The sequence below is a fragment of the Egretta garzetta genome, unplaced genomic scaffold, assembly GCF_000687185.1.
Source record: "Egretta garzetta isolate BGI_Z169 unplaced genomic scaffold, ASM68718v1 scaffold411, whole genome shotgun sequence".
Lineage (NCBI taxonomy): Eukaryota > Metazoa > Chordata > Aves > Pelecaniformes > Ardeidae > Egretta > Egretta garzetta.
This window is the reverse complement of record NW_009258541.1, coordinates 913,524-940,826: the sequence shown is the minus strand read 5'-3', so window position 1 is coordinate 940,826 and position 27,303 is coordinate 913,524. Positions and strand designations below refer to the sequence as shown.

At 42.6% G+C, this 27,303-nt stretch overlaps 1 protein-coding gene across 1 annotated transcript in view; it reads left to right on the top strand.

Annotated features, from left to right (window-relative positions):
- The first annotated feature begins 6 nt into the window (after positions 1-6).
- GAB3 (GRB2 associated binding protein 3) overlaps positions 7-27,303 on the top strand; it is a 65,130-nt gene continuing 37,833 nt past the window's right edge. Inside the window, exon 1 of the mRNA XM_009646555.2 lies at positions 7-119. Coding sequence (XP_009644850.1) covers positions 48-119 — 72 coding nt within the window. The 5' untranslated portion in view covers positions 7-47. The remainder of the gene's footprint in view (positions 120-27,303) is intronic.

Genomic DNA, 27,303 nt, shown 5'->3' with positions numbered 1-27,303 from the left:
AGCCCGCACCCTGGCTCCCGCGCCGCCGCGCCGCGCCGGGGGGGAAGATGAGCTCGGGGGACGTCGTTTGCACTGGATGGCTCATTAAATCGCCCCCCGAGAAGAAACTCAAGAGATACGTAAGTGCAGAGGCTCTGCTGATGGGGTTTGGGGGGTTTGGGTTGGTTTGGTTTTTTGGGGGTTTTTTTGGTGTTTTTTTTTTTTTCTCGGCATGTGCTCGGTGTCTTTTTTTACTCTTCCTTTGAAACGTCTCGCCCGCTTTCGGCGTCGCCTTGGACCAAAACAAAAAGATTTTACAAGTCCATGCGCTTACGGAGCATGGTAGTTTTCCCCGATATTCTTGTGCCCTTTGGAATTAACCTTTCCCGGCTCGTAAGATTATAATACTTCGGTTGTTATGCAACGTGTCTTAGGTTATAAACCGCATTTCGGTTTCAGTTAATGTTGCCGTAACGAACAGAATTGTTGTAACGGAATTTCAGATGTCACTTTTCCAGGGAAGGGCAAGAACCGCCTGAAAAAAAAACCCAAACCAACCTAATCCTTTAAATTCTAAGGCTCTGCTTTGTTGAAATGCTCTGTAATTTCTATGACACTTGCTAAAGGCAATATCTGCAATAGTTTTATTTACCGATTTAATATGCCAGATGCAGTTGCTAGCAGGAAGCTTTACTTTTTGTCTGTGATAAAGAGGTGCTAGAAGATGCCAGCCTGCAAAGTTCCCGACAGCTGAAAGGTGAAGGGGGCTGGCGAGAAGAAGGGAGCCCTGCATGCCTGGAGAGCCGCAACTGCATTATGTGTAGAGGGGGGCCCCTTGTTTCGGTCTGTATCTGCCTGCCTGTTTTTCTGGAAAAAAAAAAAAAAAAAAAAGGGTGTGTGTTGCAAACATAGGAAACTGTATCATTGCAGGGCTTGCGAGGAAGGCGCTCTGGCTAGAAAGAAATGATCCTTAAAAAATTGCTTGGGACAGGATTAAAAATGCAAGCCCGTCATGGGCCATTTTGCATACTCATTTGTGATGGTTCTTCATCAGACATGTTGTTACTGTTGTTACACTTTTGGAATCAGTAATGCTCATTTGAGTCATGCACTTCTAACCTAACTTACCCCCGAGCACTGCGCTGCACTGGGAGGATGCTACCATATGTCTCTATCACGCTCCCGAGCCATATACATCGCTTACATCATTTGTCGTATTCACTTCTGTTTATCAGCATTTTTTTCTGGACTGCTGATGTTAGCTTTATCTAGTAACACGAGGAATAACTCTCTCACGAAGAACGTGGTAGATACCATTTGGTAGCGTATTTTTTCCTTGCACTAAAAACTAGGAGAAAGGATAATTTACTGATGTTAGAATTTACTTTTAGCTTACTCTAAGCCAGAGTTTCTTCTTTTAGATCACGGTATTGCATTGAGATGGCAGCATATTTGCTTTATTCAGTGAGCATTTTCCAATTCTAAAATAACCACTATGATGTGTCTCAAGGGAGCTGCAAATAAAATACGGATATCTAATTTTTGTTACATTTTGTAACGAGTGTACTAATAGCACTGTATAGCAGGCACTAGACAATGTAAGAGCCACTGATTCACCCAGCTGGTATCATTAGTAACTCTGTCAGTGAAGCTATTTTTGATGACTCAATATTCATAAAAGGGCAAAGTAGAGAAAACAGAATGTGATAAAGCTGGGATTTGAAAGCCCCCATTATACAGCCAAGATAATAGTCACAACAGGGGCTCTGATCAGCTCACAAGACCAGTTGCACTCTGCTCTGCTCAGATTTTGTGCTGCAAAACCTCAGGAAATTGGTCCATGTTATTCTTCAAACATCAACCACTAGATTAGCCAGATCTCTGCAGATTAGGCTTTGTTTTCTGGTTACCATGATAAACCACTCCTTTGTCCATAATAAAGCAGAAAGAAATCTGCTGCAAGTACAGCAAAGATTAGTGTCCTTTCTCATATGACTGGTTACACAGTGGATGCTACAAACCAAATGGAAATTGTCTCTTACCCGCTGTCAACTGGTTTGGGGTTTTTTTTTCCCACTTTTTATATAGTTTCACCAGCATGGTAGCTCATGCATCTTGCACTGGGGTGGTGGATAGCTCAGGCTGAACCACAGTGACTGCTTAAAAACAACACAAGCTTTAAAACAATGCCTGTTTAAACCGACTTCAGGAGGTGTCAAGTGTCAACCGTGTACAGGAGAATGGTGTTGGCTCTGATTCTGAACTGACAACAGACATAAATCCCCAAGCTTTACACCACCCTTTGTGTTCAGCTGGCAAAACCCGTGGTCTGAGCTGAAGCTTCCAGGGAGCTTCAAACACAGGCTTGGTCTGCTGCTCCTTGGGACCTCTCTGACACTGGAACGACTCAGTTGCTCTCACAGGGTTGTCTCCCAGTTTACATTTTCCTGAGTTCAGCATCCGGCCTTTGTAAGGTCCGTCCTGACGGGGGTCTCTTGTTTTACACACAGACAAATACTTAATCCTCAATCTATTCCAATCACAAAGAAAATCCAATTAATTTCAGTGGAATCTGTAGTTAAGAGACCAGACAAAGTGATGAATTCATGTTGTGAGACTGGAAACTGCAGATAGTCCCACTGAGGCCACTGAGAATATTTACGGTGTTTGTAAAATTAAACAAATGCATCTTTGCAAGACTGGAGACTAAAGACCAAACTATGCCTTCATTTACACTTGATCTCCGATGAAAGCAATTAGGCTTTCTATGCATAAACAAGTCAAAATTTGGCTCTAGGTAAGCAGAACGTTATTTTCAAAACTTTGAAAAGCGAAAAGCAGGTGTTAAGAGCCTATATTTTTCCTGTAATGTCTTACAAAGCTGATGCTCTTAGTAGCACTATTCTTAGAAGTGTCTTATCATTCCCTAACAAAGGCTGCTCTCTTACATGTGCAGGAAACGAACATGAGATTAATTACCCAAGTGTAACTTTCTGTAAAAACAGAGAGCTTAATGCTAAATGCAGAGAATTCATTAGAAAGCACAGGGAGCTTCACCTCAGTAGGCAAATACTCTAATAGTGGTTTAGCAGCATGTGCAATGCTTTCCCCTCTGTCTGATACTTGAGCCATGAATCCACCGCGTCAGCCTATCTGAAGGGGCAGTTGTGCAAGGAGCCTCCCGGGAGAGCATTTGGTGTACATTGCAGTTCTTTTGTCCCCTAAGCGTGACCTGAAAGCTGGGCTGCTCTCATTTACCCACTTGGTTCCAGCTTTTCTCACCAGTCGGGGCTGTGTGGGCCCGAGGGGTGCCAGGGAACCCCCAAAGCTCTAGGGGAGCTGGGTACGGGGCGAGGAAGAAGCTGCTACCAAAAACTGGGAAGTGGTGGTGGTGGAGGTGAAGTCCATCATGCTCTAGACCAAAATTGCTAAGTTTCAGGCAGAGCTTGACATTCAGCCCCACGGGAGGAAAACCTTGGCCCCACTGGAGATTTTTCGTATTGATATTAGTGGATCATGAGTACCAGCCTCTGTAGGAAATCAGATGGCATGGAAGAATCTGCTCCAGGTTTGATGGGTTTTGCAGTGCCTTGTGTTAGCGCTGAATGCATCCAACCAGGGATTTAGATCAGGCATTCAGAGCACAAGGGAAAAAAGTGTTTATGTTTGTTCAAAAAAAATTTAAAATTCAGAAGGCGCAGGGTGGTGGTGTTCATGTATCCCAATTCTGTAATGTCAGCCTTGAACAGCCTTGTTACTTTTCATATGGAAATATATCTGCTTGCTGACTGGTAATATTGGTTTTCTGTTTATTAGAGAGGGGGGAGAATGGTTTCGTGGCCTAGAAAACAAAGGAGTTACTACAGCCAGTGCAAAAAGTTGCTGGGGGGGAGAGGGGGTGGTAGACAGAAGGAGGCACAAAGGATGTCTAATGTTATAAGAGACTAGTGCCATTGAGAAGACACATCATTCCTGTACTGATAAGGAGAAGGAGACGGGATTTTTAGCAGGCAGCTAACTTCAACCTATCCTCAAGTTGCTGTCCTGTAGTTTGGCACACCTGAGGAGTAGCAGTGGCGGTTTGCCAGCCTGCCCACCGGCTCCAGCAAATGCCACCCCAGTATTTACTTACTGTTAGTGCTAAGGTACGTGGCTTGCAATAGTAAAAGGCTATATACAGATGCTTGCTTGTTGTGAGTCAGTGCAGCTCCATTTAAGTCAATGCTGCACAGCTGTACCCCAGCTGAAGAGCTATTTTTAATCTTCAATACTATACAAATTGATGAGGGAAGACCACTTGCTCAAAAAAAAGCAAGTTTCCCACTTTACTTGAGTGACTGGTTTCTTCAAACATTATTGAAAATCAAAATTCCTTGTCAGCATCTCTAGAACAAGAGTCCAAAATGGTTCCTGTGTTAGAAAATTTAGCCTTGCACTTCTTACCAAACTTCTTTTTCGAGTGTCTGGTCTGGGAAGACAAATAGAGGTGTAAATTAATGTACCAGGTGCAAGAAGCTGGTAAAGCAGTGTCCGTTCCTGCTGTCCCTGGGCAAGGGGCAGCGAGTGCTGTCAGAAGGGCACAGCAGCAAGCGGCTGCAGATGGACGCCTCTGACTGTTGGGGGGATCTGCCAGAGCTCGACCACAGCACACCGTTGCTAGGGTTTTACAAGATAAGAGAATCTAGACGACTTCTCCATTTTTAGCTGAAGTTCTGGTATTTATCAGGAGAACAAACGGGAAGTTACTGGCCACTAAGAAGAAAAAGTAAAGTAGAATTATGGAAGAATTTGCTCAAGCAATAGGAACAAGGGTCCCACAGCAGTGCTCAGGGTGGGTGGGATGCAGAGCGCCTGCTCTCTGATCCAGCGCTGGGGACAGTCCTCAGCAGAGGACACTGCCACCCTCGCCCAAAAGAAATCCCCAAGTGCTGTGTGCGGTCAAGTACTACTTCTGCTGGTTTGGGATTTGGGGGAAGTTTCCGAAAAATAACTATCAAAGAGAAATCTGAACTCAGTTTTTGTCCACAAGCCTTTTTGATTTCCAAATGCTTCCTACAAAGCCTCACCACTTGAGGTCTGTCCCCTCTGAAGTGAGAGTTACGGCCACCTTTCATACCCTGCTGGAATCAACGTCCTGAACTCTCATTGAAATAACTGAATTTATTTAACCAGTTTGTGCAGGTTTTGTAACTCTAGTTTATAGGCAGGGTGGGAATAGGAGTCCCGTGTGATGGAGAAAGTTGACAGAGCCTTCCAGCTGGTTCTAGCTGGAAGTTTTGTACCTATGTTTTTCCTGCTGTTACTTCATTTTAAAATCCAGAGTATATTCTGTCTGGTCTTATATATTAAGCAAGAACTCAATTTTTAGAAAATGAAGACTTTGATGCAGAAGCTCCTCTGCTGCAGACTACGTGTTCCCTTCTCTGCAAAATCCTGAACAAATTGATCTCACTGGTACAACAACAGCAGAAAAAATTATTTTAGGGAGGAGTTTCCATCACTGGAGTTAAACATTTGTAATTAGCTAAGCGCGAATCAGACCATTTTCCACCACTTAACCTTGTTTTGGTAGGTTAAGTGCGATGTTTATTCTAGACCATTTTCTTCCATTTTGACCATGTTTTGCTAGTTTAAATGCAATGTTTAATGAGATAGGCTGACTTCTAAGAAAAAAATAATTTCTAAAAAACACTGCTGTTCTTGGCAACCTGCGTATCAGAATGTCAAGCAGAATAATTTCCCTTGGACTATTTATTTGGGTGGAGTCGCAATAGCCCTGAAGCCCCAGTTTAATCTTCAACGACATGTTTTCAGTGTACAGGAACGTCGAGCTATTGGTTTCTATTCAAAACAGAAGCCCGCAAGTTATCAGGTTTTTGCATTCAAAAATAGAGACTTTAAAAAAAACATGCTCGTTTGAAATATGGAAGGAAATGTTAACTTAAATGGTAATTAAACTAGTGATGCAATCAAACGTGTCTTAGAGGAACAAGCATTACAGGTAGTACTTTGGTGAACTCTGTTGTAGCATGAACACTATCATATGGATAAACACATTACTTCTACCAATAATGCATTAAAACCCTATGGATGTGTATTATGCTAATTCAATAGGTTTTTAGGGAAAGCAACAAGTTTACTCCTACCATGTTACTCAGCAGAGAAACAGTCGTTTATTTGCTTTCTTGTCCGTTTCATTTGAGTTGGAAATTAATTACTGATGTGATAAGACAAGGAAAAATGCCATCTTTGGAATGAAATTTGCATGTCAAAACATTACATCCAGCCAGATAAAATAGACTTTCCTCTCGTTTAATTGTTGAATAAAAAGCAATACTTCAAGTTTTTATTTCTTTCTGCTTGACAATAATAGCCTTGACTTGTTTCAGTTTGTGTTGCATCAGGAAAAAAAAAACCAACAACCAACAAACATACAGCCATGCAAAAGTCAGTTTTAAAGTCTGCTGCAGCTTGGTATTTGTTAAAAATAAACCAGAACTGATGTCTAGTCTTCATGGCAGAAAAATACTCCCTTTCTGAGGCAGACTCATTTGTAGCTTTGTAAATTGTTAGAATGAGAAAACTGTTGTTAGAGATTTTGTTATTCCCTTCCCTTCTGATGCCAGAAACCCCACCTGACCCCTGCAGTCAAAACTGCTTTGTAGCTTTCCACAAAAGCCTTGACCAGCGCATTTCAGTTATTCAATATCCTTTCCCATAGAGCATTTTACAGAAAGGCAGTAAAATGTTGTTAGCAGTGTGAATTTAAAATGCCTTAAATGAAGGTGTTCGTTTAAATGGAACTTAGATAGTGATCTGAAAGTTTTGACTCGGTTTTGACAATGCTTTTTAAACCCCAGCAGTTTCTGTGAGCCCTGTAAATGATAATTATTATTCATTCTGTGACTCCCAAGTTTCGGGGACCGTGGGTTATGTATCCATATTTCTGTTGGACAGAATAATGGCCATAATGGGACCCTGTCTAAATTTGCAACTGTTGTAATCTCAACAGAGCGCATAGTTTGTGAGCAATCTGTTTTTACATACCAGACTTGGAAACTGTTTGGAGAAGTTCAAGGATTTTACAGTTGTGAAGCCATTTTTTTTCAAGCTGACATGAACTGGTCGTGCCAAGGAGAAGCCAATAGTTCGGAACAAGCGTGAACTGTGTTTTACTTGCAGACTTTACAAACTGTGCAGTAAAGCCACTAAGTTTACAGAAACATTGAGTTTATAAACGCTGGGAAAGCTGAATGTGTATGCCTGCTGTAAAGCTGCGCTTCCAAGGTCTCTTGCTGATTCCACAGAAAAGCCACCGGCATTCAGAGGTGACTGTGCTGATCAGATCGCTATGAGATGAGAAAAAGCATCTGAAGAGATGCCAGCTGAGTTTACAGCAGCAGTGAAGAAAAAGTTTCATAAGTCATACGCTGCTTCATGAAGTGCTCACTGCAATTTCAGCTACTACATCTGTATTGTTTACTAATATTTATAGTGGAAGCTTTGCAAGCTTAAGAAGTTTTATTTTTAAGAAGTTCAACATTTTGAACCCATCTAAGAGAATGATGGAATTCTCACTGAGGCCTTAGGTTTGGAAATAAGAAGCACTTAAGGAGCTGAGGGAATTGCTTTTTTGAGATACTCGGGCACGTTGCTCCCACTGAAACAGGATTTGCAAAATGTTTTCACTGGGTGCTCCTCTGATTCCAAGGCTGTTTTTACAGGTCTTCACTGGCTAACTTTCCCTGAAAAACAGTGGCATTTGGACTGCCAGCTGGAAACGGGACTGTTACTCTAACTTCACTTTGTGCTTTTTAAAATCTTCCTTTTTGACAGCTAACTCTGAGCGTCACATCACCCTTGAGCTATGGATTATAAAATAACGGTGAACTGTGTTTGAAAACTGAGGGGAAAACATCAAATAAATCCCATCATTATTTCAGTATCCCCCTCTAACTCCCTCTTCCATCTGTGCTGAGCCTGAGAAATATTCAAGCTGAAACATCATTAAGACAAACAAACAAAAAGGTTGGGGACAGTCTGACTGGCATAGGAAGAACAGGCTTCATGACAGTGACACTGCTTTGGTTCCCCTGTGCATCCCTTTGCGTTGGGTTTGCAGGCTGAAAACCTAATAATACTGGCTTGTAAAGGGAAAAATGGAAGCATTTATTGAAGTGTTATTAGACGGCAGTGCTTTAACAGTTTTCTTATGAAAAATATGTTCTTTTTTTTTTCTTTTTTTCAAATTCACAACTGAAAGTACTGTTGCTATGTTACTGTAATGGTGTGTAGGCTGCTAAATAAATAGAGGGAGTTTAGTCCATGCCAGAAATAGAAAGCCAGGTCAGAGGTGACATTTGGGACATGTTGAGAAAAAAGAGAATATATAATTATTTCTTTCCTTCCTATCATTCTCTTCAGCCTCATTAACCCCAGACTACTTAGAAGGAAATTACAACAGAATTTCTGGACTTGTGAGAGTACTAAACATTGACACCTCTGGAGTTGCACTAAGTCTTTTTGCCTTTGTTTTTTGCAAGATCAAATTTGCAAGGGAAACGGGTAAAACCGTGGCACCTCACACACTTGTGAATTGAATAGCCACTTCGAGGTATCAAAGGGCATGGGAAACTGTTGAAAATTCACTCTGCAAAGGTGTGCTCAGAGGGGAAAATATGTCAGAGGGAACAAGCCTTGAGAAAATGCGCTCCTATGAAGCCAGAAACAGGAAATTTGAGTCCATTGTCCTTTTTGGGATAGCCTGGCAGGTTACCAAAGACCAGATACACAAAAATGTGCTTAGGCTCTTGTGCAGATAGCCCTAGGTACCTGCTTACACCTTCAGCTGCCGAAGCATCTTTGCAAAACTGGCTTGTGAATGCCCGTAAGTGCCTCGTTTGTACAGCAGGGTCATTTTTATCCCTCTGCTGCCTGCATGTGCTCCTCATACACAGAACTTAGCACAATGAGCTCTCATTTAAGTTCCACCAGCTGATCCAGTAAACGGTGGGAACTGCAAGCCCCTAATGTGAGACTTAGAGCCCAGTCCTCCCTCCATCCCTGTCAGTTGGAGCAAAAGCAGCCCTTATCCTGGGAACGAGCACTACAGCCTCATTGCTTGCAGACAGCAACCTCTGACTTGATTTCCAAAACGTTATCGCAGATGCTGGATGCTCTGGGCTGTGTTCCCCTAAGCTCCTCAGCCCCCTACCAGCCCCTTGTGGGTGTCCCTGCGGCCGTGCCCAGCACCCCAATGGTCTGGTCCTGCCTCGCCCTTGGCCCTGTTGCTCTCGTGTGAGCACCAGCAGCCCCGGGCCCCCAGGGGAGCCGCTGCGAGCTGTCAGACCTTCCCACTGGCAGGAGGTGGGGCACAGAAACATGGACCCAGTTTGCTCATCTGTGAGTTAATTTAGCAGATTTGTAATTAATCTGGAAGATCTTATTTTTAAATATATATGTTTACTTATAAACAAATTATTAATGTGACACAGGATGAGGCATCTGATTTCTTTGTGAATTGGGGAAGAAGCCCGCAGCCGTAACCTAAACCAGTTCAGTGCATGCAATCCCATTAGAGATTTCTTTGTGGTATTTTTGTAGTTCCAGAAATCTGTTACTTTCCTACAAAGAAACGATCTAAACGTGCCCCTTACCCAAGAGACCTTCGGATCTGAGGCATTCCAGAAAATCCCACATTTACCATAAAACTTATAGAGGAGGATTAAATTAGAGGGTACACGAGCCAATGATGCTAAGTACAGTTATTCTTGTTCCTAAATTGCAGGGGGTTTTAGATTTTCTTTTTATTTGTTAACACTCCTTGAATGTAGGATTGGAATTTGAATGGCTAGGAGTATTTCCTGACGCAATGGATGGGAATAGCTGATTTAATAAGAAACTTTCCTAATTTTCGTCCACAAGCCAACCCCTAGTGCCTTAGACCTTGAGACATGTCCACAGAATGTCTGAGGTTCTGTGTCACAAAATGAATGAGCAGTTTAGGATCCATCAGGGTTGTTTATTTACTTACATTAGGAGTTTGCTGCTGCTGCAATCGGAGACATTTCTTGTTTTCTAGCACAACCAGTATGCAGCCTCAGACTGAAGGAGAGGGTGTTAGAGCCTTTCTTGTCCCCTGTGGAGTTCAAACCCTCGTTTGGGCTCTGTCAAATTCTTTACCCTTGCCAGAGACTGCATTTATCTCAGACCCTAAAGAACAATTATTATGATTTAGCTGTCTTTAGAGTGAGTGAGATTTTACAAGGCATTTTCTAGACAAAAATCTCCAGCCGGGAGAAGTGCAACCTACAGCCTGTCCCTTCCAGGGCTTTGTTGCCCATGCTCAGCAAATTGCCCAGCTTTAACCATCATCATCAGCATTGCTAAATGGAAAGGAGGATGAATTATACCCTCTGCAGTTCTGTTATGTTATCCTCCTAAAGGACCTATTTCTCTTTCATTATATTTCCAGGTCCTTTGTGCTTGAAATGATCTTCTAAACTTTGTAAGTAAACTTTGTTTGCTGGCTGGTAAATTAAAGCTGTTTACCCATTAGAGTAGCCCGAGTGGGCTGCAATGACGTTTGTCTGTGCTCTTTGCTGGGGCAAACAGCTTGACTGTTAAAACTGAATGTAATTATGTCAAGGCAGAAGATGGCAGACGTGGCCAGGTTTCAGATAAGCTGTATTTAGCTAGGTGAAGATTAAGTATCTTTACACTGCTGCTTTAAATCCCTAAGGACTCCCCTCACCATGGCACTTACCTTGTCGTGAGTTCAGAGATGCTTTAGTGAAACTTGCCATTCGAGAGCGGGCGGCACAAGTCTGGGAGGTGAAGAGCCAAGAGCGAGCTTGTGCGAAGCGGTAGCTGTGCAGTCCTTTCCAGAACACAGTGATGGAAAGGGGTAGTCATAGAGATGAGCCCCAGTGATATGTCTCAGGAACATTTCCAAGCAAATGATTTGCATGAAGTTCAGCAACCTGAGCTATCTGAAGATTTCAGCAGCGGCGGCCCTAATTCTCATATGCTCAGAACTTACTGTGCACCCACAGACAGGTTTCAGTTTGACTCGTTCCTCAGGTTTACTGGATTTGGAAATGGAACTGGGATCTCTATATGAGCATATCGTCATAGATTTTAGTTCAGTGATTGGGGTTTTTTTTAAGAAAGCAACTGGTTTATGTGCCATCTATATGTAGGAATAAAAGATAAGGAGCAGAGGAAAGCACTTGAATATAGGCTCTTGTACTATTAAAGGTGATAAGGCCTGAGATCATTTTGTTGCAGGGCAGCTGGTCACTTCTGACTTGCACCTAGGTTTGCTGCGGTCAAGGTACCTACTCTGAGTGGAAACATGGTCATGCAGAACCCATCCAGATCTAGTTCATAGTGCCAATTTAGGGCAGCATCTTCATGGTTCCTTGCCAGGACTGACAAGAAAAGGCAACACAGCAACAGCAGCAAGTAAGTGTGGTGATGTAGCTCAACTGAGACTATACCATCAAGCAGGAAACTTTTCCCTTCCAAAATAAAATGCAACCATAATGGACAGAAAGGCCAAGTAAACATTGGCTTTAATAAGCTGCTGGAATTGGGCAGGTGTGCAGTCAAACTGAAAGGTTAGTTCTAAAGCTTTCATTTGCATTTATCAGTTTGCACAAATCTGTTAGGAATACCTCTTTTGTCCTCTCTGAAAAGATTTCAGATATAAAGTACTTAGACTCACCAGAAAAAAAAATAATCCTGAAATAGAAGTGGCACCTCATGTTCTCTAGCAATATAGGAGTTTAAGGAGAAACCAGAAGCCAAAAAAACGCAGTCTCAAATTCTAACCCATTATGACCATATTTAAGGGTACATTTAAATAATTTGAGCCATTTCCGCTACATACCCCTTACTACTAACAACAGTACCTTCTGACTGGTGATAGCTCGTCTTCATTAAACACTGAACTTGAATATCAGAGTTGAGCTTCAGGCTTTTCTCTTCAGCTTTTGTATCAGTTGGCTGGATGCAGATCAGGCACAGAGCCACGGTCAGCAACGAGGGAATGGGGAGAGAAAAGCAGATGAGAGGATTTTGCCTCCCAGTGGAAACCCCTTGATCTCCTGGTAGGTCCAGTATAACTGGGAGAGTTGGTATGTGGTGTGGGAACTGCAGCATTACCAGCTTGTAATTGGAAACTGAAGACAGTGAATGGGTAAGAGTATGTAATTTCACTTTATTTTGTGTAACATCTTTCGCACAAAACTTTCCACTCAAAGAGATTACATCCAGATAGAATTATGGTCAAAAATAAAAGCAGAGTTGCAGAGAAATTGGTAACTTCTTAAAAAGAGTAAACTGTCGCTGAAAAATCTCACTTTCTATTTGAGAGATAAAATCTATGCATGGTGCAGCCATTTTTGCTTTGCCTAGCATAAGATTTGCATGACTCACTGCCAGCAGCATGCTGAGGACCTAGAAATATATAATACAAAAGCAGATGCCGGTTGCTGGCCTCTGGCTGGGGAATTCCTGTACCGTCTTTAAAATGATGTTCCCATGTGATGGGGCAACACACAGAGTGCAAGGCAAGTGCATATGATGTTTCTCCCCTAGGTGAGCTTATTAATCTGAAGGGTGAGAGACAGTGTGAAGGCTGCTGAACACCTACTATCGCAGCAGTCAGTCCCAGCTGGTAGGGATGGGTGATGTAATGGATCAAGGAGGGGGAGAAAGTTTTCAAATGGGAGGGTGTAAAATTTGAAAGGCTGCACGTAGGAATGAAGCGTCGCAGTCCTAATTCGAGTACGCAGGCAGCTCAGCAGATGGCTCAGCAGATGAGTTGCTATGCACCACGGTATGTGTGAGAACATGAGAGTAATGGCAAGGCCCCGTGCAGAAACGTAGCCCTGCCCTGCGCATGGTATGGGGTAGCATCAGATGCCATGTTCCTTACCCCAGCTGGGCCCTCCGTCCCCCAGCAGGGTGCTTTGTTGGCTTGCACACTGAGCTTTCCACAACAGTATTTTGTATTGCTGTTCTGCATTACAGCAATTTCCTCCCCTGTGCTATTGCCTTCCCTCTCCAAACAGAGCAAGAGCCATCCCCAGAAGTGTAGGTCCTTGCCAGTCACAACTAACACCGGCGTTACATTGCTAACTTCTCCTCCTGCCTTAGGCTGCAGCTCTCAGGCTGAGCTGGTGCGTCTCTCGGGGTGCAAAACCTCCTGCTTCAGGCTGTAGAACAACCTCACTGGGATGTTTTGGGTTTATTTCCTACAATTCCAGTTCTTCCAGCAGTGAAGTCCCGTGGACAGGGAGATTTCATGTGTATCCTACGTGACTTCCACTTTCCCTCATAACTGCAGCTCTTTGGGAATTTCAGGGTAAAACTTCAGAAAAATCTCTAAAAATCCGTTCTTTGTTTAAGAACTGACCAGTTTGCATCTGACTTTCTCCAGGGGATCTGTTTTGCTGCTTACTGTTTGTGAGACTTTGGGGCTCCATTTGCAAATCACCTATGCACTTACAGCTAGGTCCTGGAAAAAGCGTCTTTTACCACTGATAGCTTAGAGTAGCCATTGCCACCTCAAGTTGCGCTGCCGCTCAGCGTAACGGCGTTGGGAACTTTGGTTTTTCCAGTGGTTTTCTAACAAACCTCTGTTAATCCAGAGCAATATATTCATATGGGAAATTCCAATAACCCATGTTTTGTGGTACAGCAAAAAATGTCTCACTAACCAGTTTACGTGTAACATTGATGAAATGGCCTCCACTAAAGTTGTTTCAAGAAGCTCTATTTCCAATGTGGTCTACAGGAAAATTACATAGGCGTGTAACGATGCATGAGTTCAAATCACTATGGTTATGCTGATAAACACCTTCTCAGATGTTCTTGGGATGAATGACATCTTTTTCCTTCATCTTAAACCACTTCTGAAGCAATGTAAACTAAACCGGGAACAATGTTCTGATTTTCAGTGTCAGAGTGTTCCCACGGCGTACTTATGCCAGCACATACACGGCAGCTCAGCCGTGCTGGTAAAACTGCAGACAAGCCCTTCGATTCAAGCAGCAGTGACACAAGCAGTGGTAATCCCTGCTTTCCCACACACTATCCTGTCAGATTCCTTTTATCATCTGCAGTCTTAAGAGCATAGTTTTGCATCTCCTTCGCCCTTGCTGTATTTACTTGAATTGTAAAAAGGGGATTCTTTAATCCCTCCTATTTTTGTCATCATCCCCTGGAGCCAGCATTAAGACTACCAAACGCACTGAGCTCATCCAAGGGTAGGCTGTCATTTCCATCATGGGTTGGCCAGTCATCGGGAGACAGTAATTCTGTGAGCCCCCAAGGAAGGTTGGTTGGGCCACGTGATGGACTAGGGTACATGGTTGAGGATATTTCACTATTGGACCTTTAAAGTGTGTTTAGCAAGACAAATGTTCTGATCTTCCATAATTAACTCCTGTATGTACAGCAGCCAAACAACAACAAAAAAATCCAGGTTTATAGTCACCGTTTATAAAATAAAACTCTCTTGAAGTGCCTCTCGGCAAAAAGACTGTGAGTCAAAGTGGAAGGTTTTATGTTAGTAAAGGAAAAATTAAACATCATCATCTGTCTTATTGTAAAGAAGCAGAAGGATGTTAAAAACGACGTTATGCTGGCTCACATTTTTTCTACATAAATTAATTTTTTGGGCATCGTACATGCTTACAGAAAAACAGTTAAATAGGAAATAGTGAAATCCACTAAGATTCTTACATAACTTTTTCTTTCATAACATACTTGTGCAATAGAGTAGTCCAAATGCAATAATCAAACTATGTTTTTTCCATGCTTGAACATTAGTGGCCATCTGGAAAATTGCATGCTACCTATATTCAGTGAACTGGCTGAGCAAGGAAGTCACCTCCAAGGAAACTAAAATTAGTTTTATGTGTTTGAGTATGTTGACTTGTGCCTGGAAGAAACATAAAGAGGACAAAAAAAATCTTGTTTGCCACTGTCCTTCCTTGGAGATGGCATGAGTTGGCACCGGGGTGCTACCACTGCTCTCGGACCCAGGCTGCGACCACATGACTTGTCCAAGGCCTGTCCTCACACAGGAATGGTGGCAACAGGCCTGACGTGTTACTGGTAAAGACGCTGGAGGAGCCTCCAAAGCAGCAAAGAGAAATGCCCAAGTGCTGGAAAAAAACTTAACCTTTTGTAGGAAGATCTTGTAGGAAGCACTGAGCACTTCTGACAAGGTCTCTGCCATTGCAGATACCCTTTCTGCCTCTAGCACTTATAATTGTAGTGTAGCAACTTGAAAAACTGCCTGAAACAGCCAGTTATCACTCTGCTAGCGCAGGGTGTTGCCTCTTCTCTTCCCCGTAAAAACCCCGAGCTGTGGGGTCTGTTCTGGGAATGGGCTACAGGCGTTCTCATTAGGCAGCAAATACCAGAGCCCCAGGGCAGGGAGTTGCAACAGGGAACAGGGAGCAGGGGACACGGCCACCACCTGGGGATAATCCAGTTATTAAAATAAATGTTGACTTGATGAACCAAAAGCCTGTTATGTCAGAAGGAGACTCGTCTAATGCTCAGCTCCTAAGGTCGCGGTATAAATGTGATAAGGCTGGGGACATCTCAGCTGGGTGGAAAGAAGAGCTGAGCTATCCAGGTAGTTACTGAACTACGCGAGGCCTTGGCAGCTTTGACTTCTGTTCTTTTGAAACCCATGTCAGACTATGTTACATATTTGGCTTACTATTTTTCCTGGATTTGCTCATTTTTTTTGCGAAAATGTCATTAATTACTAATATAGTTCAGTGGAATAAGAAAGAGTCCAACTGTGTACATGTAGTGCATTAGGTGACTTCGATCCTTAGCTTATAATTGATCTTCCCTGAATATGATGCTGTTGGGAAAATTCTTAAGTTTCACAGTGTCAAGCCATTATTTAATCAAGGACCAAACCAGAAGCAGCACACTGTGGAGAAGATTCTTAGGGATCGATAGTCATTGATAGTAAACCTCTGTGGAAATGGTGCCTGGCTGCAGTTGGGGAACTTGCCTTCCAGTTACGCACTGCCCTGGCTACAAAGGCAGCGCTGCCGCTTTTCCCCGCACAGAGATGAGGCGCAGCCATCAAGTGAGTCACGGATCTGCACTCACTGTGGCTGACACATGAAACTCTGGGACAGGACAGAGGCAGCAGCTTTGTGGTGTGGGAATGCAAGACAAAAAAAAAAAAAAAAAAGGGCTTATGTTCAGTGCTGCCCAAGACTCAAAGGTCTCTTTAGAGGCCTTTGGGTTTGCTGCTTTTGCCTGTATCCAGCCAGCCGCACCTCTCCCACATTCTTCCTTCTGGTGGTTTTCACGGCTAACCCTCAGCATCCATACAAGTGCTTCCCTCGCTTCCTTGGGTGGCTGTGACCCATGCTAGCCCACAGAAAAGCAGAGTAGCCACAGGCTTAGGGAATAGCAAACAAACAGAAAGATCTCTCATTGCAGTTCCTCTCCCTTGAACTGCAGCTTCTTTAATCCCATGTTGCAAAATGGATTGTGGAGCGGGGTCGTTTTGCCTGTAAGGCTGTGGTCCTGGAGCTCTAGAGGAGCAGAGCTGCTTCGCTTGGAAGGTGTTTCTTCTAACACAGAGCACGTCACATCTATCACATAACACCATGACAAAACGGTGTTTCTCACACAGAGCTGAAGCAATTTGTGAAGTGAAATTATTCATAGGTGTATGCCATGGTTATTAATTTAAATGTGGATTAGAAAGCTTGTATAGCAACAGTCCATTTCTAAAGACATTGATTCTTTATTGCTAAAGAATGAAAGTGAAAGTGTTCTGAAAAACAATAAAACAAAAAGTACTGAGGTCTGGCTCTGCAAAAATACAAAAATTTCTCATTGGATGCAAGAAGTGGTATGGGGAAGGGGCATGGGATTATTTTAGTGCTTCATTCCTCTTCAACTTCAGTTGTATGTTATGGGTCTGATTTTGCACCTGATTTTGAAAATCTTGAGTTCCCCTTTTATCTGTCAAATGGGAACGAACACAGAATCAGGCATGGAGAAGGAGTCTTGGAGTAAACAAATGCAAAGTGCTAACCCAGCTCTCCTTCAAGGCAATCAGATTCTTCTGCTTGATTGTTGTAAGAATTGAAATAAAATATAACGGAGAGGAGACTCAGGTTACAGGAGCAAAATTAGCATTCAAAGAGATGGGCAAAGATGTCCTATGGCATATTTAAAATACCAGCAGGATAGTCTTCTACTGGTTTTATTGAAAGATGAGTACCCAAATATCCCCAAATTCCTAGATAGGCTTAAAACCCTGTCTTCATTTTTTTCAAGAAATCATTGTGTAAGTTATGTATATTTTAACTTCATGACAGAGCAGTGCAATGATATTAGTAAGCTCTACAATTCTCAACTTTCATTAAGTAATAAGAAAGTCACGGAATAAAATGTGAACATATGTGATGGGTTTAAAAAAATGAATTCAAACAATCAGTAAGACCAGAAGCTCTGTAAGTGCCAAATTATTGTTGCAGAAGTATTCTTTTTATCTATGGGTCATGATTTCCAAGAAACGAGTGAAAAATGTAAACACTTCCAAGCATTTGTTCCTCTGGGCACAGGGTGTATTAAACAACAACAACAAAAAATATTTCATGGCCAGACAGAAAAGAATTGTTGGCCAGGGCATTTTAGACAGAAGCCTGTAACGCCTAACTTGGTGGACAAGCAAGAAGAAAAAACTTGCAAAGGGTTTTATCACCTCATTCATGGAAATTCTCCATTCACCTGAGTTTAAAATGAAGTCTTCTTCAAGTTTAAAGAAACAAACTGGAAACCTTTTTCTGTAGTAGAATTCAAAGCAGGAGATGGTTGTGGTAATTACTGGCAGGCAAATAGTAAATACTCTCAGAGGTGAAAACCACAGAGCTGGAAATCATGCCTCTGCTAAGCCGGGTCAGATTCTGTGCTTGATTATGCTGCATGAATAAATTATTGGAAGGCACATTTCAAGCTCATTTTTCACAAGTGAAGAAATAATCCAAATTCTTACTTTTGGAAAGCAGGGCAGAAATATGCAGGAGAGCGTGGCGTCATTCGTTTGCTGCATTAGCTGTTTAGAGGAGCCCTTTTGAGTAATACAGGTACAAATATCCCATTGCTCCCAGGCTAGATTGTAAGATTTGTAAGATTGTGCAAGTTATTTAAGCATCTAAATCCATTTTGTTTCCTATGTCAGCTCTTCGATGTTGGTTTGATCCCATAATAAAAAGTTACTCGGTGTGTCAAGGATAGGCTGAGAATCCATGCTGAATGAAAATCAGCAGCACCCCGTCCTTTGCTGATATGAACATTAAATAATGGCACTAGGACTGTTTCGTCTAAAACAAGAAGCACACCAGAATGCCATAAAAATCAGTAACAATGCTTTTTCTTTAAAATCTCCTGGAACCCAGCTGAGTAAATGTTATAACTTTTGGAGCTGCCGGCTGGTGATAGTAATGCTTTGTGTTTCACCTCAATCTTCATCTGTCCAATTTCTGCTCTGATTGCACACAAAAATAGCTATGGCAGTGCCACAGGAAGGTTCAAAGCCAGAGCAAAATTCTTTTGAGTTGTACCTGGTATAGACCAAGACCATCAGAAACCACAAATTTCAGGCAGTGTTGAGTGCAAAACCAGAAAGTGGCTGAGGCTTTTCTGTCTGTTGCAACTCTTGAAATGTCCCCACAAAATACAGTTTGCTGGGCAAGGAGTCGTGTTGTAAAAACCTCCCTTGCCTTCTTTGGAAGCTTTTTCAGTTTTCCTCCACATCTTATAGTCAATCCATCAGCTCTCTGGAAAGACAAGTTTTCAGCATACTTCCATAGTTTGAGACATTACATTGTATAGCTTATCTTTATCGGGCACAGTACGCGTGGGTTTTGTATGTGTCTGATTATTCTCGTAACCTGCTGAAATCAGAAAATGAATTTTTCCCCCTTGTTTCACTAAGGCCGGGATGCCATTCATCATCTTTCAACTTGATACTGTTTTCTCCCTCTGTGGTCCTCCCTCTAAATCAGAGTCTTCAGGAACAGAAGAGGCACTTCCCTTGGCATACCTCTGGGAAACCGCTCCCTGGTATTTTGCAATAACTTAGAACCCAAACATCAAGACAGCATCACCATATGAGTCTTCCTGAGCTTTGTAAATTATTAAAAAAAATCTTCTGCTTAGGAAAGGCTTTTCTATCTGCAGAAGGATGAGATCAATCATTAAACTTTCTCACAAGTTCACATGTATGTTTGTCTTTTACCATCTCTCTCAGCCTGTCTTTTGAAAGCCTCCTAAGGAAACATCAGCACCATGCCAATGTCCTCAGCCCACATCTATGCTACAGCCACACTTACTCTTTGGCTGAAAGATGTCCATAAACTTGTATTTTAGAATCCACTTACTTCTGGCTGATTTAGCAACGAGTGCTTTTGTCCTGACCAGGGGGGATTTTACCTCCCAGTTGGCTTCATTTGAATCTTAGATTTAACACTTTAGTAACCGCATCAAGCAACCCACCACCTGGTTGGGTTACTGACTGCGGCATGCATGTTCCTTTTTACACTGCATCCTAACGACTCACATTTACAAACTGCTTCTCTGAAAAACATGGTAAGAAAGAGTCATAAGCGAAGGAGAAGAGTAGGAGTAATTCCGCATTCAGATCTAAATTTGTGTCAAGTGTGGGATGAAGTTTAAAATAAGAAAAGATAATAGTTGGGGTTCTGTTGTTTCTTTCCACCTCTTTGAAAAGTCATTTTTGATCATACTCTTTACCTCTTTAAAAATGCAAATTCAAGTGACGGGCCTTTGCTGAAGTGTTTAATGAGTTAAAACTAACCTTGAAAGTTAGCGAGAGGTGTTACTTGCTCTGCATCTTTTTGTACTTTATTTTTTCATATCTGACCAGAAATGGGTAGCATGCAAATGTCTTTTTGTGGTTTAAACAAATAAGCCATGAAGTCTAAAAAAGGAAAGCAGTTACTGCTTTCTGTGTACAGCCACTGCTTTCAGATGTCTCTTTTGTATCTTGCTAATGCCTGTGACCGTGGCTCCATTTTTACTCAAAAATATTCTATGGTGTTGGGGTAGGAAGGATCAGAGGAAGGGATTTTACTGGTTTGGTTTTCTCCTTGAAAGGAACTCCTGCACTATCCCTCCCATGGAAATCATCAAGGACGTGTTGAACTGCACGAGGATGAACCTTGTCCTTTCCATACAGAACACGGAAGATTTGTTATTCACGATGTCAGTTAATCCACAGTAGAAAACTGTAAAGGTTCCAAACACGGTGCCCATTCCCGAATGCCCCTGACAACACCCATGATTTTACAGACGTCCTTTCTACACACTGTTCTCTGCACTCTTGCTCTGTGCAACACCCAGACAACAAGGGCAACACCTTAAAAGAAAACCTCTCTTCTCATTGAGGACCACCCTTTTGGGGGATCATGTGCAAGAATTATCTCAACCGTTGCAGGACAGAATTTCTTTCCTCTGTGCAACTCTGGCTTCAAGTCTGTAGACAGCACCTTGCATTGGTATGTTCTAATGAAAGCCAGAAGAAAACAATAACTCCATTATATTTTTGCTTTTCCTCTTTAGTCTATTAGATTATTTTTGTCAACTTTGAGCTTTTGGATTTAATTTAGCTTAGATCGTTTTCAGTTAAGATGAGGCACGTGGCTTTAGGAAACTGTGAGCTCTCACCAAGTTAGCTTTGCTGCTCCTGTTAGACATTTTCTTGGTCCTTGCTCTGCTGCAAGGTTTGATGCTTCCAGACTGGTGTTTTTCTCTCGTGGTTTATTACCGAATCATAAAGGTCTTGCTCGACTGTATTCTGATCTATTTTATTTACTGATGATACTTCATGGACATCTAGTTCAGCAAAATTGTTTTTCTAGAGAACAAATAAAACAGAAACAAAAGTGAAGGATCAATGGCCATTCTCTTTGTTTAAAATATGTATTATCCTCTATATTCAGAGTTGTTAGGTATTCCTTGCACTTTAACAGCTCTCCAGAGATTGGGTCAGACATTTAGGTAATTAAGAGTTAAGCATTCTAAAGCTCAAACCACTTTGTTCTTCATTTGTGATTAATCTGGTTTCTCATATTCCACTTCAGCCTTTGGCCTATGTACTTGGAAAGGGTTTGGTTACTGAGCTGCCTTTCTTTGTAATACCATAAAAAATGAAAATATATGGTAAATTTTGGCTTTTTTTAGAGAGGGAGGAGAGTTGAAGAAACCCATTGTGCTGAAGCAGCAGTGCAATGCAGTCTTGCATAAGCAAACGTATTTTACTTAAAAATAAAAGGTAAAGTTTTTGAGCCACAAGGTAATTAATTTGACTGCATTCTGGCTTCTTCTAGAAGAGCCTACCCCTTCCAGCTTGAAGTTTCTAATTACTGACATGGCTGATAGTCAACTGACCACTGCTGCAGGCATAGGAAGACTGAAAGTGTAAAGGAGGTCTAGAGCTTGAACAAAATCTTTCCCGTAACTTAAGAAAATAATAGTGGGAAACCCTATAAAGAGCTCTCTGAAACATACGGATTATGAATACTCAGAAGAAGAAAGATTGGTGCACAACATTCATACCATTAGCCTCGAGTGGATTTACAAAGCATGTCTGATGATATTCAAGGGAGCTGTGCAGAACCTGCCCCTCAGCTCGCATCTCCTGTGGAAGGGGTGAGCGTCCAACAGCATCTGCCCTGAGCTTGTCTGGCTGAGCATCATCTAGGTAGCTGGGAAATGTACTGCCTTGTTGTCCAGACTTAAATTCCTTTTCATAACTATAGGTAAAAAATAAGCGTGTGATTCAGAGTTTGGCTTCAGCTGACCCATGGGTCGAGCTGCTGTTGTTTGTTGCTGTAATTTCTATAGTTACACTGGAAGCACTCTGAGCATTTAGGTATTTTGACTGCTGAAAGCCAGAAATAACTAGTTGGAATAAAAGTGTTAATAGTCTGATGGCTGTGTGTGAGTCATAGCCACAGTGGCCTTTGAGACAAAAGAGAGATTGCTCCGAGTACAGCAGTGGAGAAAGCCCTTCCTCTGTGCAGCCTTACATGCTCATTGCAGGTCAAATTTAAACTTCCTTACTCAGAGCACAAACAGCTCTTCTGTTTATACAGTCTGAGCTCCCATACCACCAAATCCCTGTATCATAGAATCATAGAGCCATTCAGGTTTAAGATCATCAAGTCCGACCATTAACCTAGCGCTGCCAAGTCCCACTAAACCACGTCCCTAAGCGCCACATCTACACGTATTTTAAATACCTCCAGGAATGGTGACTCAACCAATTCCAAAGAAATAGTTAAGGAACCATTGCAAGGGTTGCAGAAGCAAACTCTGCTTCGCTCTTGCTGCTGAACGCTAGGGAGACTTCTTCCCAGGCAGCTCCCAGACAGGGAGAGGTTAATCATGCCTGCTGGTTTTGCATGGCCCACTTGCAAATCAGAAATAGTGGACATCCAACGTTCAACATCCAAGAAGATTTCCATGTACGTCTCATGCACGTGTTCATGTATGGTGCTTGCTTGCCTCTCCGTGGTGCACAGCTTTTGCGTTAGAAGAGGAAGTGTCCTCTCAGTTTCATACTGTAAGCAATGTGTACGTTTCAAATACGTACTGTGAAATAGCATTTTTCAGAAAGAAAACCTTCACCATCTTTGAAGTGAGAAGATGGTTAAACAGGAGCACATCACTTAGTTGGAGTCAAGATTCTCACTTTACCTTGCCATGCACTTCTCAGACTTTGGGCAGTGCAAACAGCAAGGAAAACTTGGACTGTAGCCCCCAAAAATGCATGCTCTATTCCTTAAAGTATTTTAGTTGAAATGAGGTCAAAGACTATTCCTGAGCTTGCATGTGCTCAAGTACCTTCTGGAACTAAACTTAGAGAGCAAATGACTATAAACGATTTGGCTTTTTTTGGTACCCTCAGGAAATAGCCTGCGACAGAAGAGTTTCTGTTAGGTTGAATTTGGGAGGTTAAATACTGCACTTGTCCTTTTGGAATTGAGAGAGAGGGTCTTTTCTAATCATGCTAACCACGCTGAAGTCTCAGGATCAAAGTGCTCTAGGGTGTTTGTTTGCTCTGTGCTCAAAGAGCATTTATCTCACATCACTTTTTGTGGGATTCAGTTAGCAAAACCAGCGACTGCGAGCTTCATGCTTCTGCTTACAGCTCCTGACACGATCATTGCTCTGTAGACAAAGCAGATCGTGTTGAGTTTCGTTGTCAATGTGAAGATAGAGTACCAGGGGCTGCAGCGTTGCAGCGGCACAGCTTCCTGCTCTGTGGGCAAGCCTGGAACCAGGTCACACAACAAAAGCAAATAATTGTTGAAGTATTGGAAGATGTGTATCTTCAGGACTGGGGCAGGGGGCTCTCAGCTCTGTAGCCAACCTGCAGACTGTTTTTTGCAAAGACTTCCAGGATCTTCATGAGAACGCACGTAGAAATTCAGGATAATCTAGCTTTTCTGCTGGCATGAAATTTGTCTGTTACCACCAAAGAGCATTTCAATGCGGGAGGACCGCACAGTGCCATGGTGTGGGATGCCTATCTGGGTTTGTGTCGCGGTGTAGCATGCCTATCTGGGTTTGTGTCAGGGCCCAAGAGCCCTGAAAAATGAGCAAACCCTTGGACACTTCGTGATGAGGAGTGAAACCATGCAGAAAAAGAGCTGAAGTCTGAAGCAAGTCAGAGTAACAGGCTTTCTCTTCTGGGGCTTTGTTTTTTTGGTGTAGTAGAGAAACAGCCTTAAGTGTACAGGGAGCTGAACTGCAGTGTTTTGCATCTTTTTTGGTAGTGTTTATTCTGGGGATTTGTTGTTGGTTTTGGTATGGCAAGACCGCTCTCACACCTACACACCAAATTATGTTATGCCTAGATACAACGCCCTCATCGCTGGCCTAGTTTACACTGGCTCACCAAAGTGTGAACTATTACATATATACCACAACCTGATCTTTTTAAGGATAAAGCAATACCAGGCATATTTGTTCTTAAATAAAATTCTAAATGTGTCTTGATTTGAGACTGTAGTCACCAGAGCGGAGTCTGCAGTGAGAGCAGGGGGTAAACCCACACGTATGAGAAGCTGAAAAGAATCTGTTAACGTGCATTATTATCGTGGTCCTTGGGAAGATGCATGGTGGCTTCTTACTGTACAACAAGCAAAATTACTGGGTCGAATTGTTGGAATTAAGGTATAGTGAGAAAGAGTACTCAGCCCTCGGATTCCTTTTAAGCTGTGGGTGAATAGATGCTCTGTGCTGTGACGGTCTGTGTCACTGCGCTTTTGATGTATGTGATTGAGGGTAGCAAAAGAGCATTGCATGCAACACCGTTGATCACAAGCTACAAGGGTTTTTCAGTCTGGGCGTACTAGTAGTTTTGTTTGTATTTTCAACGGCTCCCCTCATGATACACCCCCAAACTAATCCGATCACCTTGAGTAAGTTTTCCTATAGAGACCATTAATTTGCATAGACTAGTGATCTCACTAATTTTTGTAATAATTTCAATGAGAAGGTAGAAATCTTTAAATTAAATTATAATTTCTTAGTCTGATTTTTTTTTTCCAGAGGTACTTCTTAATTTATTTCTTTGAAATACACTTTCATTAGTTGCTGTCTAATGATTTACCACTAAATGGAGTTTTTAGAATAAATGTGGCGCTTATTTTTGCTAACGGGGATACTCTATATCCATCCATAAATATCTAGGCATTTGTATAGCTTAATGTACAATTGCTCATGTTCTTTATGTTACAATTTTGATACTAAAGAGGTACCATTGTGGAAAGCTTTCTTTCCCCCAGCAGGGATTATTTTATGTGATTTGAAACAAGCTGCATTTGAATGGAATTGCAATTCAGTAAAAATGCACAAAAGCATTTAAAAACTTTTAAAAAGGATTAAAAATTAATTAATTATGTGAAATTACCTACAAATTAGCTAGGTGGTTTTTCTGTGTTAGATTTTTCACCCTGTTTTGACTGCAAGGTTGGTTTTGGGTTTTTTTTACGGTAAAAACATGTTCAAATACAAAATTCTATGATTCTGTGATTCTATGAAAATTCCAGTTTCTCTGGCACTACCTTTTGGAAAGAAGTAAATGAAATACACATAGGAGTCAGAACTTTAATGCAAACTGATAAACTCCACAGTCCAGTACTGCTTCCTTCTGCTATTTAAGGGAACTGCTGTGTGCTGAAGCTCAGAGGCGTGATGTTACCCTTCTTACCATATGATACAATTACATTATAAATCATATATGTTGATACATATCAATAACTCACCTTGAAGCTGAAAACCTGAGAATGGAGTCCGTGCATAGAAGTGTTAAGTATGTTGAACTTGTGTGTTAGTGCTTATTTGCAACAGAAATGTGACTTGGCTTTGGGACAGCTCTGCTTTTGCTGGGCAGGAAGAGCCAAACCTTTTCTTTCTTACCCACTATAAAACACACTCATGATCAGAAACAGCACAGATAAAGCCACCAGCTGCAGAGGTGGGCAGAGCTGTTGTCCCAGCCCTGTCCAGGCAGTGCCAAGCAGAGAGGGCTGACGCCGGCACCAAATATCTGCAGAGAGCCAACTGGGGAGATGGGGCTTATAGCTGGGCTGGCCTGGATATGGCCCGAGTATTCCCCAAGTGCCAGGGCATCCCCAGCTGGCACTGCTTGGAATTTGTTGGACAGAAGAGTACAAAATTTCAGCCAAGGATCCTGCCCACAAGGTGATATATGTTCAGTTGTTCAAAGGAATATCAGTAAAAGGCCAAGATCATTCCTACTCCAAATTTTAAGAAAGGAGAGTCAGAAGCAGCCAGTCTGCGGGTGAGTCACACAGGAAAACACTAGCACACATGACTTGTACATAGTGATTTTGCCTGCCGATGAGTAAAATACAAGAAACAACTAAAAGCTTGCTTTGAAAAGCCTTTTTTTGAAGTACATGCTTGAAATGAAGTACATTTTCTGAATTCTTTGGGAGCTCCGAACAGCTCTGCTGAATGACAAGGGATGGTGTAGGTTAGGTCCTACCTTGCATTTGCCAGCAGTGGCACCGGTTGTCAGAGCTGGTGTGTGGAAGGACAGTAATGAAAGCTTGAGTGCTGAACAGATGCGTAAAAGCTTTAGCTAGGGCTTAAAATGGAGCATGGCCTGGTTGTGCCGGCTGGCACTTAGGTACCCAGGAGCAACTGGAGCTCTTGCAAGTGTCATTACAAATTCCAGTGCCCTAGTTGTGATTGTAAACTGTTTGGATCGAAACCTGACTTCTTTGGTTTTAATGTTTTTGTCCAGTGCAACAGGGTCATGGATGAAGGCCACCAAGGAGTATTACAATACCACGTCTGCATCTAGCCCTTTTCTTGGATTCCCGGGGATGCATTCTCCATGTGTTCCCCCACCCCTGAGCCGTCAGCCTAGCAAAGGCAATGAGCCTCCTCCTCCTCCTCTTCAGCCAAACAGTTGTGCTGAAAGCATCTGACCTGGCAACGTCACTTTTAAAGGCTGCTAAAAGTCGGTTAAAGATGTAATGAAAAAGATGCAGGGAAAGCAGAGCAGTCCTCCCTCACCTCAGCCTCGGCATCTGCCCAGCATCACTGACGGTGCTGGCTACGTTCGGAGGCAGAGGAAAGCTGGGGGAGGAGGAGGAAGCTTGCACAACTATTACTTGCTCTCCTCATCCCAAAGGATCAATTTTCAGACCATTACCTACTTTCCCCCACACACAGACATGCATACTTCACTGATCTGGAGAGGATTTATAAGTTAGCGTCCGAGGAAGAGCTATCAATATACAGACACCATTTGCTTTAGGGGTTGTTAGTGGTTCTGCAGTAATGGCTAATGCTGAAACGCAGAAGCAGCCCAGGCTCAGTTGTCCTGTTGGAGACAATGTGCAGTCCTATCAGCTTATTTTTCTCTAAGGCACATGTGGTGTCTTTGGGATCTTTTAAATCTGTCTTCAGCTTAGTCACAGAGCAGAGGCTTTCTCCATTCCTAAGCCAGCTCGACAGACACAGCTATCTAGCAAGCCAGACTAGCCCTCTCCAGCACAATCGCAGGAAGTTATTCCAAGCCTCAGACAAATCCCATTTCTATCTCTGGAAGAGTAAAAGGTCAAAAAACACCAGGCTGTAGCTCTGCCAGCAATAGCAGCCCCAGCCGCCGCCGCGCCATGGCGGGGCTGAGCGGAGGGGAGCGTGAGCCCAGCGGCTGGGGCCCCCCGGGGCCGCGTCCCCAGCGAGGCGGGG